The sequence below is a fragment of the Macrobrachium nipponense genome, chromosome 24 (assembly GCF_015104395.2).
Source record: "Macrobrachium nipponense isolate FS-2020 chromosome 24, ASM1510439v2, whole genome shotgun sequence".
NCBI lineage: Eukaryota > Metazoa > Arthropoda > Malacostraca > Decapoda > Palaemonidae > Macrobrachium > Macrobrachium nipponense.
The window spans coordinates 29,889,905-29,905,684 of NC_061091.1; the positions used below are offsets into that span (position 1 = coordinate 29,889,905).

Consider the following 15,780-nt stretch of genomic DNA (forward strand, 5'->3'; position numbering starts at 1 on the left):
GTATAATTTTTTTTGAAAATTATGTATGTGTGCGTAGTGGTTTTGAGTTACGGTTGTTGTGACGAGTTCGGGGATAACTCGTAACAATCCTTAGTTCTAACATATGGTTAGGATCAGGTGGTCGGGATTGGTTGTGTGCTCCTTCATAAGGTGTATTGTCATATAAGTGGATCAGCACCCATTGACAAAGTCCTTTTAGGCTCTGCCGAGTAAGTGGGTAAGACCCCATCGGCAGACCCACAAGAACTCTTGGCCATAGATCATATATCTCGCTAAGTTTCTTGAGGTGATGCAGACTACTGGGCAAACACCCACGAAGTCTACCACCTATCAGGTAGGAACCAAGGTTTTATTTATACCTACAACATATGTTGTTTACCTGTCTATTCCATATAGTAGCTGTCTCTTACCCTCCACCGAAGGGTGCCAATCAGCTATGTATATATCTGACAGGTAAGTTGATTGTATGAAAATGATATTGTTATGTTACAATAAAGTTTCATACATACTTACCTGGCAGATATATACAATTAAAGGCCCACCCAGCCTCCCCGCAGGAGACAGGTGGAAGAGAGAAAATATGATAGAAAACGGGGATGGTTCCTAGTCCTGCCGCCCAGGGCAGGCCGGTAGATCACCTGACCTACCTGTAGCGAGTGGCGCGAAATTTGAATTTCTGTCGGGGACGACGGAGTCTTAGCTATGTATATATCTGCCAGGTAAGTATGTATGAAACTTTATTGTAACATAACAATATCATTTTGTTTCACCAATTAAATATTGAGTGAAAAAGTGGCTCATTAGTCTGTGCAAGTGCCTATACAGCGATACATTACCCTATGTTAGGTGTTTTAAATAAAAATTTGTAAAGCATCATGGAGGTAATTTAGCACTGCACATGGCTAGACTTTCATTAACCTCTGTTTAGTCAGAAATTATGGCCTTAATTTTTTACTTGGGAGAAAACACTTACTTCGAGAGGAAAGTAGAGGTCTTGAGGTGTTGCTTCCACGGACGTTTGCTCATGACTGACGTCTAACTTAGGTTACTGGAAGTGCTAAAGTTATTTTATGGGAAAGTGGTTGCACTACTGTACAGGTGGTTGCCAGGACGCCTTGCGATACTTTACCCTAGTGCTTATCTTTGGGCTGTCAACTGTTATTTACTTATTATCTTTGCCCAACAATGAAGGGGGACTTAGGGAATTTGGGGTTTTGGGTGTGGGAGAACAAACGTAAATAAAGTGGCCATGTTTGTGTTCTGGTAAAGCCCGAGGGATACGCAAACCCTGAGGGAACAATATGTTCCACAAAAGGGAGCGGCTGAGTGGAGATGGGGTACTCAGGGTGATTGGTTAAGTAGAGAGTCCTGGCCATAAATAACAGTTCATCACTTAAGACTACCTCTACATCAAAAAGCACTAAAACTGTAGGAAAAATCAATTTTGAAGGTAAAAGCAGGCATGACATCACTTTTAATTACCACCAAGGTTGGTTGCGTACTTGACTAGCTCTGTGATTGGTGCACTGTAATGGGGACAGATTGGTACAATGACGTCACTAAAGCCGCAAAGAGCAACTTGCAGTAACTTTTGTCCAAGGTAACACTCATCACAGGCCAAATATGCATTTCAACGACACTAAATTCAACGACACTAAAAAAATATATATATAAAACACCACAATCACCAAGAATAAGGTTTGAACAATGACAGTAGTAAATCACAAAAGCACTTACCTTAAACAGTGAATACATGCATCTTCATTTTTTCGTTTCATATGGGGGATGCAAACAACCAATGTTTTCAATGAAAAATCCGTAATGAGGCTCTCTCTCTCTCTCTCTCTCTCTCTCTCTCTCTCTCTCTCTCTCTCTCTCTCTCTCTCTCTCTCTCTTTACACTGCACTGATGCCTTTCTTGACTCAGTCAATACAACACTCACACTGCCTTGCCTGCAGTCTGGCACACAATTCCCAGATGCTCTAAAGTCTCCTTCTCTAACTGGAGGAACAGTGACTCTCAGCCCCTAACACACATTCAGAACTCTCTCTCTCTGTTTGTGTGTGTGTGTGATACAGCCTTTACACTTCAATAAAGGTGCTACACAGTCTGCTTAGAGAAGGTTCATATCTCTTTGTCTTTCTCTCTCTCACATTCTTCTGTTAACAAAGTGAGATATAAATGGATAGAAATACTGTTCTTACAGGAAATAGCAAATGGAAAATTATTACCATTAAAGAATAGTTATTATTATTATGTTCCTCTAAATCTTATAATATTTTTATATTAGGCTTTGTTCATAATGTTTAAGGGGGTGGCAAGAGGTTATGTTGCGCTGCGCACGCTAGCCACAAGGGTTACAGGATGTTAGCAGTGTTTAAAGGGGTGGCAGAATGGCACTTCATGCCTTATCCATAATTTTAAAGATTCTTGACAAGTAGGTACTATGTAGTACTGGCAAGAGGTAATGTTGCGCTGTGCATGCTAGCCACAAGGCTTACAGGAAGTTAGCAATTAGGGCATTTATTAATCATGTCTCGGAAACAATTAATTAGCAGGGCTGATAGTGAGATTTTCAGGAAATCCCAAGATCAGCTGCCTAAAAAATCCCAGATTCATATGAAAAAACCAGCTTACAAACATGTAGTTTACATAAAAATAATAGAATCCTACTAACTTCTACTGACACAATGATAAAGCCTCCTATAGGTCCTCTGCTGAGTATTCTTCATCATTTCCTGTTGACAAAGTTGACGACTCTTCATTTTTTTTTCCTTTTCCTATTCCATTCTTTCCAAATACTTTTAGTTCAAATATTCTCACTCCGAACCGTTGAGTTGTTGTTTACTGGGCTTTGGTCCATGGACCAAATTTTAAACAAAAGCTAAAATAAAGGTTATCATGCAAAAGGAAACATAAAGGCCATCTTGAAATATGGATGGTAATTTAAAAAACTGAAATGTTTGTAAATGAATAACATCAGATATATGAATGTAAATGTTATATGAAACGAATAGGGTATCCATAAAAAAGAAAAATTGTTATGGGTGAGTAATTTCTGCATCATTATCTTCATTATCAATTGTAGGGGTAAATTCTCTCTTATATCTTTCTGCTGATATGTTGTATATTTCCTTTTTTATCATTTGTTGATCTTCCTTCATTTTTTAGAGGGCCTATTTCTATTCTTTTATTCATCTTTTTTTGCATATGAGCAAAATAGTTTTGCTGCATATTTTCTAGGGTCTTTTCTTCTAAGTCCCGTTTTTCATTTTCTTTTGATTGTATAATCATTTCTTCTGCATTTTCTGCCTTACTTTTTATTTTTTTAGTTCCATCACATTCCATGCATTCTTTTCTTTTGCAAGACCTTTTTTCCACATTCTGATTTTCTGGAACAAGATCCTTCTGTCTCTTCGTATGCCTGACTGATGTTTACTTTTCTTCTTCGGTATATACGTACTTATCCACTATTTTCTCTAATGTTTTATATAATATACCCGTATTTACCTGTATATTATCACTTACGAATATGTTCCCAGTCTTTATTTAGTTTTTCATTTATTTCTGACCATTTTATATTCTTTCTATAGAAACTGTATTTTCCATATCCTTCCCACTTTTTCATCTCTTGCTTATTGCTGTTTTCACTTGCTTTGGAATAGACTGTAAATTCTATGATATTATGGTCTGAAATACTCGTATTATAGTACACTATTATTTCTTTAACATATTTCATCCCCTTCACAAATACTAGGTCTAAAATATTATCCTTTCTTGTTGACAGGTGATTTATTTGTTGAATGTTGTATTCTAGTAGCATATCTAATAGCTTTTTGAATTGCCTCTTATCTTCTGCACTACTATTACTCTCTTTTTTATTCGTTCTTTCCAATCTACGAAAGGAAAGTTAAAGTCTCTGGATAGGAGTATATTTAGTCCAGTCTTTGTGATTTCTACATATACCATCCAATTTTTCTATTATTATGTCAAACTCTTTAGTACTATTAGGGGTCTATATATTACAATGTTCACTAATTTTTTCAGATTCAAATTCTACTGCTATTAATTCATATTCTGAATTATTATATTTCTTGCATATTTTTCCTTGATTTAGTATGTCTCTCCCAGTTATTGCGCCTCCCCCTTGATTCCTATTTTTTCTAGCAGATTTATAAGTTTGGAACCCCTTTATCTGATCATCATTACCAGTTTCTTGGGAATACCAGGTTTTACTTATATTCATTATATCTATTTTTGGTTTGCGTGTTATCCCCATCATTTAATATGGGTAATAATAAGGATTTTCCCATGTCTCTTTCCTGTTCTGGTATGGTGTTCTTTTCTTCATTTCCAGAAATTCTGACATTAAAAAATCCAACTTTTCCAACACATTTGATCTTCCATCTTCATATTTATTCATTTTGTGTATCTGCATTTATCTCCGTATCTGCACCATCCCCTGGCATCATATTTACAGTGCTTGTTCCTTGCACTGTATCTGGGTGCTGATGCTTGAAATCTCGATGCTGACATTTCATAATGCGGTGATGGCTTGTTTTTTTCCTTCACCTCATGTTCTTTGTTCCTTTCTTTATTTGCTTCATTTTTTTTTAATTATATTTATTTGATTTGATTCATGGCTACAGGGTGCATATATCTAAATTTTTGTTGAGCTTACATCCTTTTCCTTCTTTCAAGTTTTTTCATATACGTATTTGGATGTAGATCGCTGCATTCATCCTCATAGCCGTCAGGTATGCACATTTGTTATAAATCTCATAATTGTGATATACCTTGGGATGCTTGTAGTGATATCTTTCACAGAATCTGCAATTCCCTCTTTTTCAAAGGGTGCAGACTGTCTTTCTTTGCTTTTTTTCTTGCTCTTTCTCATCAGTATGAAGATCTAGGTACAGCCTTTTTGGGATTTTATTTTGTGTTGTCATGTTGTAATTTATTTCTTCATATGGATGCTGCTGTATTGCCTCATATGTTGTATCTATGAGTATCTCAGCAGTGATATTTTTGTCCTGTTCTTTGTTTTCATTATTTTTTCTATCATTTCTGAAAAGTGATTGAGAAGACTTCTAAAAATAGATTGGTCGGTTGGAAGGGGAAAAGAAGAGAGGAATGCTGTACGTATGTAATCTTCACACTTTCCTATACTTTTACCAATCATTTATTTCGTTTGTAAGGGTAATGTATTAAGCTAACTTTGAAATGAAATTACAGTGGGTCCCCTGTATTTGTGTGCTCCGGATTCGCCGACTCACACATTCGCAGATTTCTCTCTGGAACATATCCCCCCATTATTCGTGGGAAATTCACCTTTTCGTTGTATATTTCTATTAGAAATATCCACAAATTCCTGTTTTTTTTTTTTTTCAATTTCACCATAAAATGCACTTTTTATGATAAAACTACGTATTAAGAAAACCAGGTATAAAATTTTTTAGTTCGTTTTTCTTGAGTTTTAACTAACAAAACAGGCCATTTTAAGCATTTTTTTTATAAGGGTTCCAACTATTCGCCGGTTCTAACTATTCGTGTGGGGGTTCTGGTACGCATCCCCCGTGAATACCGGGGGACCACTGTACAGTAACTTTAATTTCATTTTAAAGTTAACTTAATATTTAGGGAGCATGATTAGGGTCATATTTAGTGTTCAGACTCTAGAAGCATGCATTTATTAGCATTTTTAGAGACCGTGCCAAACTTACTTGAAAATTCCCTTTGCGTGAGGGGGTCTGGAACCTAACCTCGCATAAGTCCGGGGTATTACTGTATAAGTGTTGCCAGTATTACTATTTATCTAGCATTGGTAGGGCAGTCAAGAATTCATGATGTCATAATACATGATTGAAATGAAGGTCTTAAATCCAAAATAATTACTTAAAACACCATTATCTTTTACAAAACTTACATTATGCATGTAATATATATTACACTGTATGTAATATATGTTAATAAATAAAAAAAAACCATACGAAAGCTAAAAAAGTACATCTTAATGTTTACAGCAAAAGCGTTGAAATTTGTCTTGGGAATCTTGTTACTTTTTCAAGAACAATGAATATTTTCAAATGAATTATCATGAATACATAATACATATATGCAATTCATAACCTTATTCTTGTGTTTAACTAATTTTAAATATTATTTAGTGCACTGGCGTCCTGAAAATTCACATGGTTTCTCAAGCATGTGTCCCGATGGCCACCAACGTTTACCATTGTTGTAAAGGAAACTATACTAGTGTTTATGGGTACAAATTTTTTGCATAATCAGCACAGGAAATAGGTTGTTTGTTTACACGAGTAACTCAGCAAACATTGAGGTGGCGTCACTCGTCTACTTTTAAGGAGTTTTAAGTAAAAATGTCAAGAGTGTCATGCCTGGCAAGTTAGCATTCCACATGACTAGATCTTCATTAACCTCTGTTTAATTGGAAATATGCCATTATTTCGTAATTTAGGAGAAAAAACTTACTTTGAAAGGAGCTTAGAGGTAACGATGTGTTGTTTAGAGAGGTTCACAACTCTAACTGATGGTGATGGCAGCGCATTCAAGTAGTTTTTCTGGAAGTTGTCACGGCCTGGTGGAATGACAAACTGTTGCTACTCGATCATTTAGCCTATGTCATGAAAGACGAAGAACTTGACTGGTCCTAAGTTGGGTTAGACTACCATAGTCTATGGGAAATCAGACCTAACAAAACCCTTTTGTAGTCTGTTTAATTTACTGAATATACATATTTTAATTCATTTAAATAGTTCTGTGCCAAATATGCATGGAATTTATGTCGGTAACTCATAAACGCCAATCTGTCCAGTGAGTTTAGTTATAGGGTATAGCCTACAGTTAGCCTGGTGGTGTAGGGTTAGTCCAGGCTAGCCTATTGTATAGTCTGTAGCCAATATAACTATTCTTGGATTTGTTAAATGTAATTTTTACAGGCAGTCCCCGGTTATCGGCGGGGATGCCGTTCTCAGTGGGGTACTGATAAGTGAAAACCGCCATTAACCGAAACTCGGTAATTTATGGTGCTAAGTTTTGGTTAATGGTACTGATAACCAGTTAATGGTGTTTCTATTAGGTAAGTTATGGCGCCATAATGCTATTATCGGTCCCTTATGGCAACAATAACTGAAACTTGGTCTGTTAACGTGCCATAAATCGCCAATTTTATGGCACTAGACAAGCCCTATAAAACTAGATCACCATTAACTGAGTCTGCCAATAACTGGGGACTGCCTATATATATCATTAATGCGCAGAAGTTGTTTTGCTATGATTGTTGTCATTTGCCTACAGGTAGCCTTGTGTTGTGTGCACGGTTAGCCCAGTCTAGAGCTTATAGCCTTTATGACTATTATTTAATTTGTTTTAAACAATTTTCTTAGTAACTTTAGAATAGTTGCTCACATGGTGTTTTCCTATGCTTGAATTCATTTTAGGAGTCGAAGGGGTGTGAAACTGTTTGGCCATGTCATGGCACGGCATCAAGATAGGTTAACAGGAGGTTCTAGAATTCATCTATATTGACATATGTCTTGGATTGCTTTTATATACTATTTTAGCCCAGTATATAATAAAAAGAATTTGTTTACGTATATTGTTTTACTCTTATATTTGACTGAAAGAATAATAGTTTTACAATTAGATATATTTCTGTTTCAGATTCTGAATTATAATACAGTACAAAATGTCCAAGAACAAGAAAGATGAGGAACCCACTGAAGAAGAAGAAGCCTTTCCAAAAGTTGTTGACAATGCGTGGTCTCTGAAGGTTCCAGAATTCAAGAAGGGTGATATGAAGCATCCGCTGGCGGAGGAGACGTCTTTCCGAATTATGTACCCAAAATACAGAGAAAAATACTTGAAGAGCTGCTGGCCACTTATGCAGAAGAAAATGGATGTGAGTATAACCTTATTTTAGTATGATAAAAGATAAATCACTGGTTAACAGGTTGGTTTTATCACATCTGTTATTTCACAATGGCCCGAAATGTGCAATTGTTTCTACACAATATACAAACTCTTGGTCCTTTACAATAGGAATATGGGTTTGGCGAAGCTGGAACACGGCATTTAAAACTCTTGAATGAGTTGGTTACGCAGTAACTATTTTCCGGTTGGCAGGGAGACCTGCCTGCATGGATTTAAATGTTCCACTTTGCTTTCAGCTGACTTCTGATGAAGATATGTTTCATGAGCTCTTGCTGACTGCCGTTTATCTTGATTTCCCGGTGGGATCATTCTTTTATGTTTTAATATGTTTTGAATATACTGTGTTTGATATTAATAATTAATATTCAAACCCACTTTTTGTGATAGTCTTGCAAGCCGCCTTTCCTTTTGTGTTTATAGGGGTCGGCAGCAAGGGTGTATGTACACCCTTATCACTTACTCTCGCCCTTTAATAGTAAGGGCATGACAGTATGTATATTTGACATTCACGCTTACACTCTAAGAGAAATTACCAGGGGAAACTTCGGAGGTTCGCCCTTTGTTTTTTCTCGCGGTATTCTTCCTTCCCCTTCACCTTCTTCGCTTGCTTGTTGGGTGAGGATGGGAGTTTGTGTGGTGTTGGTTTTAGGGGATCTCTTCTTGTTTCAGAGGGCAGTGCCCTTTGGTATGAGAGAAGTCTCCGTTATTAATCGTGTTTTGTTCCTACACAATATACAAACCCTTGGTCCTATATTATTATAATATAATGGGAATTACTTAAGGCAAAGCCTGGACATGGCTGCTGAAATCTTAAAACAAGGCAGTTTGGTAGTTAACTACTGGTCCGGTTGTTGGGAGTCTCTCCTGACCGAATGTAAACATTCCATTTTGCTTTTGGCCATTGATGTGGATAGACCTGTTCATCACTGCTCTCTGCTTGACTGTTTCAGTTGATTTCTTTTCATTCCCGGTGGGATTTTTTCATGTTGTTCTCTTTTGGATATATGTGTTGTATTCTGTGTTTGTGGAATTAATATGCAAACCCAAGAATCACAGTCGCTTAAGAATCCTACCCCCAGTAGTTGGTGTTCGGGGGTGCAGAGTAAAAAGTGCAGTATGATACGTACTTCTCTTGATGTTGATTCTCACGCCCTCTGTTCATCTTGTCAAGGGTGTAAGTGTAATCTGGAAAGTCGTTGTGCGGAGTGTTGTGGTTGGTCCATGGTGCACTGGGGGAAGTTTGCTGGGAGGAGAAGGTATCATAGGAAGATTCCTAAATCCGTGACCAGTGGTAACACCCCCCCCCACCACTCCCGTGGTAGCTAACCTTTTGTCTTCCTACCTCTCTCCTGGTAATCATCCTCTGTTCATTGCTTCTTCTTTGGTGGAAGTCACTGCTTCTGCTTCTTCTCCCAAAAGGGAAGCTGAGGCTATGGACCGGGGCAACTCTCCTCTGGGGGCCTCTTCTTGCTTCGAAGGTACACCTTTGGAATGAGAAGGGATCACCCCCCTCATTAACCCGAAATCTTTCTTCTGCAGGTGAGATGTCAGGTCTGGATCAGTCGTGGGCTTCGCTGGATCTGTTTGGGCCACCTTTTGCACAAGGTTTGCTGGCGCACCTGAATAGTACCAGAGACAGCATTGCCACAATCCACTCTGTAGTCACCACCACTACCCCTACGGTGACTCAGCTTTGCTATTACATGCTGCCCCACCTAGTCTGGTCGCTCCATCCGACCAATGTGTCTTCTGCTGTGGTGATGGGGACTAAGGCACATCTGCCAGCTTGTCATCTTACAGCTCCTGTGTCCGCAGTACCACGCCCTCCTGGGGTTCCTTGTTGGACGAGTGGTTTATGTGCTCGCCTACCAGTTCGGTAGTCCCAAGTTCGATTCCCCGCTGTGCCAACAGGGAATGAGGGGAATTTGTTTCTGGTGATTAGAAACTGATTTCTTGATTTAATGGGTTCAGATTCCACAATAAGCTGTAGGAACCATTACTAGGTAATCAATTGGTTCCTAGCCACTTAACAATATCTAATCCTTTGGGCCAGCCTTAAGAGAGCTGTTAATCAGCTCAGTGGTCTGGTTAAACTAAAATATACTTAACTTAACCCCCTTCTCTGTTCAGGGTGGCACCTCTGCCTGTACATGTGGTTTCTGCTCATCCTCTTTCAGCCCTTTTGCTGGCAAAGGTGACTGCCTGCTGTTCACGCTGCTGTAGCTATGCCTGCTCCTGTACCTGGCCCTTCTCTGGTTCCTGGACCTGCTGAGTCGTCTGCCAACCCTTGGGTGCCCTTGACGTCTTTCCTACAGAGGCTGACAAATAAGAGGTCTAAGAAGGTGTTGTTGTCTTCACCTTCGTCATCATTGTCTGCCGCCTCCCTCTTCGAAGGCTTCCCAACCCAAGAAGAGGAAAGTAGCTTCTCCTCTTCCTAAGAAGTCTCTCCTTGAGACTTCTAAGGGCCTGCCTCCTACCCTCGGGAAGGAAGCAGTTGGCTCTCTTGCTGGCTCACCAACTCCTTTGCGAGTGGGAACTGTGATGCTGTCCCCAGGGTCTAGCGTCTCTGGAGCCTCGGGAGTTTGAACCAAAGTTCGTTCTTCTGTCCCTGGTTCCAAGGGTGCTGCTCATGGCACAAGGTCTGTGTTGCAGACTCGCTTGCGAGATTCTTCGCATGTACAACCCCTCAAGGGGGGTCGCACATCCACAGCCAATGATGGGGAATCCTCCCCCCATCATGACAGTGGCGCAGGGCGAGAGAAGGGACTGAGCTGTTGCTCGAACCCACTTGTGAAAGCCAAGAGCCTGGCTCTTCATCAGATGCCGGGGTTGATGTTGCTATCCTTTGGGACGAGACATCTAGAGAGGCTAGGAGGAGGTCCCCTGCACAGTCCTCATCACACAAGGTTTCAGCCTCGAAGAGGACTGGGATGTGTTGTGAGGATGTTGCATGTTCTTGCTAGACTGGTAGCTGTGAAGGTGTTACCAGTGTCACTGCTACAGCTCACCGAGAACCTCTCCCTCCTTGGGAAAGTTGTCTCACCAAAGCAATCACACTCGTAGACCCACGCCTCTGCCATCAATCATCGCGAGTTGGTGACAGGGCATGGTTTATTTCTTCTGACAGCTACACTAGGAGGGGCGAGGTGAATAGAAGGAATCCTGTAGAGTGCTCTTTGCAGGATTCGGCTTTAGGGGCCTGTGTTCTTGGTGGGGTTTTAGGATCCCACCGGACATATGCCTATGTCATTGAGGAAGGATTCAGGAGGTCTGGCGAGGTTCTCCCCTTATGGAAGAGTAGATTGAGAGGACGGTCTCTCGAAGAGCTGGAGGGCCCTTTGCCCAGAAACTCAGACACCCCTGAAATACAGAGGACCTTTGCTGAGATCGTAGTGCTGATTCGTCACTACAACAGTCTTGGGGAAGCGACCATGGCCTCCTAATCAGGTGACTGCCCCTCTCGTCTCGAATCCTTGCGAGGACCTAAGAAGGAACCGAAGCTTTCAATAGGGCTGCTGTGTTAAGCTTTGGCTGACAGTGTGCTAACCCAAGTGAACAGTCTTGTCTCTCTCACTTGCAGTTGCTAGAGGACAGAGATCGACTCCTTGAGTTTTGTCAGGAACTAGGGAACATGATAAATCTTGAGAAGTTTGATCAACATCCTGAAACTCAAGGCAGCCTTCCTGCCTCTCCAAGAGTTTTATGATCGTGTGATGGGACATTTGGTGGTATTGATGAGTTACAGTACCACAGTAGTGGCATGTGTCAACAAGCAAGGTGTACTCGCTTCTCTTGAGCTTCATCAGTTGACTTTGCAGATGCACGAATAGAGCTGTCAGCCAGATACATTCCAGGCAAGGGGAATGTGGTGACAGACAAGCTCAGCTGCCAGAATCAAGTGATAGGGACTGAGTGGTCCCTTCACCAGGACATGGCAGAAAGGCTGTTCAGCCTATGGGGATGTCCAGTCATTTTGTATGGTGATCAACAGTGTTGACCACCTCGAATCTTCGGATGATTCTGGTGGCACCCAAATGGCCTCTTTTAGTATCCCGACCTTTGGCTCTTTTCTCTGAGGCACCAAGAGAGATTCCCCCATGGCACAACTTGATGTGTCAATCGCACGTAGAATGGTACCATCAGGCAGTGCCTTCCCTGTGTCTTCACGGCTGTAGGTTATCCACCATCTCTTGCAAGCAAGAGACTTTTCTCGCTGAGCAGCAACAGAGATGGCAGGATACCTCAGAAAGTCCTCTGCAGTAGTATACCAGGGAAAGTGGGCCGTCTTCTGTGGTTGGTGTCATAGATGGGGTATTTCTCCGGTCAGAGCCACTTTTCAGCAGGTCATGGATTTCCTCGTCATCCTTTGCCGAGAGAAGATCCTCTCAGTTTCAGCTGTAAAAGGCTATAGGGCCATGCTGGACCTAGTCTTAATGCTGAAAGGTATGAATATCTCGTCCTCTTTTGAGATATTGTTACTTATGAGGAGCTTTGAGAGGTCTTGCCCACCCAGGGATCTCAGGCCCCCTGAGTGGGATGTGACTCTTGTGTTGCAGAGCCTGACTTGTGCACCATACAAGCCCCTTCAAGAGTCCTCAGACAGGGATCTGACACTCAAGACCGTTTTTCTGCTAGCCTAGCCCTAAGCATCTGCAAAGAGAGTTGAAGAACTTCATGGTCTTTCTTTTGATGTTGAACACTCAAGGGGATGGGGATCGGTTATGCTCGATTTTCTCCCAGATTTCGTAGCTAAGACTCAGAATCCTTCAGTCCCTGATTCCAGATTCAAGTGTTACCATCCCCTCCCTGAGTGACTTCGTTGGTAGTGATCCAGACGAGATGCTAGTGTATTGAGTTTTATTGCTTTGGTCTTTTTATAAATTGTAAATTGAAGTTACTACTCTGGATTCTTGTAGTAAATCTCTTAAAAAATGTCTCAGGAGGCTAGAAAGACACAGCGCTGTTTCCTGACTTCATTAACACAAATTATATATATAGTTCTGGAACATACAAGTTTAGTTTGTATTGAGGGTTGTACGGTTCTGTTATAGTCTTCTTGAGGCGAAGTGTAGTAATACGACGACGTGTCGATGTATGAAGCCTTTGTTACCCACAGCTGGTAAGGCACAGAACTGCACCCTCTGGATGCTCTCTGGCTTCTCTGTTTCGGGCCCCTTCTGTCAACATTTCTCCAAAGAAATGTCTCCTTTTATTAGGCAGTCTTTTTAGCCACCACCTTCTGGTATTCCTGATCGGTTGGTGGCTACTGATGACGTCCTATTGTACCACCCTTTTGGGCAGTAATTAATTTCAACACCACCTTTGCTGGGCATGATTAATGATGTCGCCAGAAGTGTCTGGCTTCCACTGGCAGGTGAAAAGTTAATCTGGAGCTTTATCGTAGAGCAGCCAAATGCATTTTTTAATTGCCGCTAGTCCGATAAACACCTCCATTTGTTTGGGTTATTGCCGCTAGTCTGACAAACACATCCTTTGCTTAATGCAACTCTCTTCTCTTATTCTATTATTCTCTTTTTATTTCTACCCTATTTTCCCTACACTAATATTACACTATTTTGCCCCGTTATAGCACTACAGTGCTATCTGAAGAAGACTCGACACCTCTGGCCTGAGTGTAGACCACTCTTCATCCACTCTGGAGGTTCCAAGAAAGAGGTGTCTAAGAACACAATTTTTCTGGCTTTGTGAGACCATCAGGAAGGCATACTCTGCTGCTGGCGTAGACGACACCGGTACACTTCGTCCAAGAGCTCACAAGGTCAGGTGCATCGCCCTGTCCCTCTCATTCTTTAAGAACCTGTTGGTTCATCAGGTTTTGATGGCAGGGGTCTGGGCACTCCAGGCCACTTTCACCTCTCACAACCTTTGGGATATTGCCCACAGGTCCTTGGACACTTTTTTCCTTGGGACCAGTGGTAGCTCCTCAATAAGATGTGTAACTTACCCAGCTCCTCTAATTGGACAAGGTTGCATCTTGCCTTGTTGTATAAGGATGAATAAGTGTGACTGTAGAGTGACTGCCTCTCCTTTCATCTCTTTCATCCTACTCTTTCCCTCCTGGCAGATAGTACACGGACCGTTACATGCTGGACTGGGCGGCCGATACAGGTAAGACACTCCTTGGAGTAATCTATCTATTTTCTTTGACTGGTCAGAGAAGCAAATATCCTCTTCTCTTAAAAGGCAGGGAAGGGGCTCTGGCATAAGACAAGCCCATAACTTGTATTTGCCTTATTGTCTCTGACACTATGGTTCTTTGCTTTATCATAAGAGAGATGCATATTTCTTCCTTATGAGTAACCCCAGAAGACTGACTCTGATCTCGCAGTTCCTAACTCCGATCAGATGTCAGTGGCTGGATTTCCTTCCTTTCTCTTACGACCAGGAAGAAAATCTAAAGTAGGCTGAATACCAGTTGGTTCATAGATACTCAGATTCCTCCCACCAATCAGGAAGTCTTCCTGTTGTAACGGACTGAGGGTTTATATTGTTAAGGAACAAATCACAATTTTTGAAAGTAAATTGTATTTTTCCTAACTATACTAACCTGAGGTCCTTTACACTGACTGCCTCATCATGCCACCCCTTAATCTGCTACCTGAGTCTGAAGCAGATTGGAATGCTCACGTTCAGGTGGGAGAGTCCCAACGACCGAACCGGTAGTTAACTACCGAACTGCCGAACTGCCTCATTTTAAGATTTCAGCGGCTTTGTCCAGGCTTCGCCCTAATTAATTACTATTGTAAAGGACCTTAGTTGATCACAACAGTAGATGGTTGGATATCTCTTCGTGTTGGTTGTCCTAACCCTCGGGACTGTACCTGCAAAACAATGGCATGCTGTGGCCCTCGAGTGTGTGTATGGTTCCCCTGCTGTAAATCATTTTAAATTCTGGCTATTATCCTGAAGTTTTATCACTGGACAGCAGCAGCTGCCCTGTGGTTATTGACTCTACTTCTGATGATATCTGTTCTTCATCCTGTAGAAGTAGTCCTGTGGAAGGATGTCTCCTCTATTGCCCTTCCCTTCCTTTTCTGAAGCTCGAGTAGGCCCTGGAATCCGGACTGGCCTCCTCTGGCCAAGAAGAAGAAGGATATTTCTCCTAATCTAAGAAGTCCTCCTGCAGCATTCTTCCCAAGGGGCTGCCTCCTCAATGGCATCTCTTATTGGCTCTTCCCAACCTTCTGGTATGGGAACTGATTCACTTACCCCTGGACTTGCATTTCCGGAGCAGCAGGAGTGCAGGCTTTGGCTTGCATTCCCATCACCTGTTGAGAGGTTCGCCTCTCTGTGTCGGGCGCTCGTTCACGAGTTGTTCCGAGTGTTCATCATTCTTTGATTCACGAGCATCCAGAACTGTTGACGGAGAGACATCTCACTGTCTTAGTTTAGGCACAGGACGAGAGAAGGGACAAGATATTCGCGTGTATCATCCCTTTCTGCCAGCATGTCGAGCATTCCTAGAGGGCTTGTCAGTGCTTGGTTGATTCCCACTTGGTGTTTCCATTCTGAGGAATCGTACACCTGGAGAAGCAGGGAAACCGAGGAGGCAATGGGTTCTCTCGACGGCTCTTTCTGACCTAGGGGTTCGGGAATCGGTTTGCTTGCCCCTGGGCTTATGTTTTGGGAGCTGCATAAGTTTAGGCTTTGACTTACATTCCCTTCACCTGCTTAGAGGTTCACCTCTAGAAAGGCATTATGTCGGGCGCTCGTTTGCGAGTCGTCCCAAGTGCTTTCGCTTCTGTCGACATGCTAGCATCCAGAACTATTGACGAACTGTCCCAGTTGAGGCACAGGATAAGAATG

The 15,780-nt window shown here is 41.6% G+C and overlaps 2 protein-coding genes across 2 annotated transcripts in view; one reads left to right on the forward strand and one right to left on the reverse strand.

The window, feature by feature from the left end:
• LOC135202625 (fibrinogen C domain-containing protein 1-B-like) overlaps positions 1 to 4,897 on the reverse strand; it is a 77,578-nt gene extending 72,681 nt beyond the window's left edge. The window contains exon 1 of the mRNA XM_064232125.1: positions 4,797 to 4,897. Within this exon, the coding sequence (XP_064088195.1) occupies positions 4,797 to 4,897 (101 nt within the window). The remainder of the gene's footprint in view (positions 1 to 4,796) is intronic.
• Positions 1 to 15,780, forward strand: part of LOC135205544 (KRR1 small subunit processome component homolog) — a 79,777-nt gene that overhangs the window by 28,071 nt on the left and 35,926 nt on the right. Inside the window, exon 2 of the mRNA XM_064236303.1 lies at positions 7,684 to 7,921. Coding sequence (XP_064092373.1) covers positions 7,709 to 7,921 — 213 coding nt within the window. The 5' untranslated portion in view covers positions 7,684 to 7,708. The remainder of the gene's footprint in view (positions 1 to 7,683; positions 7,922 to 15,780) is intronic.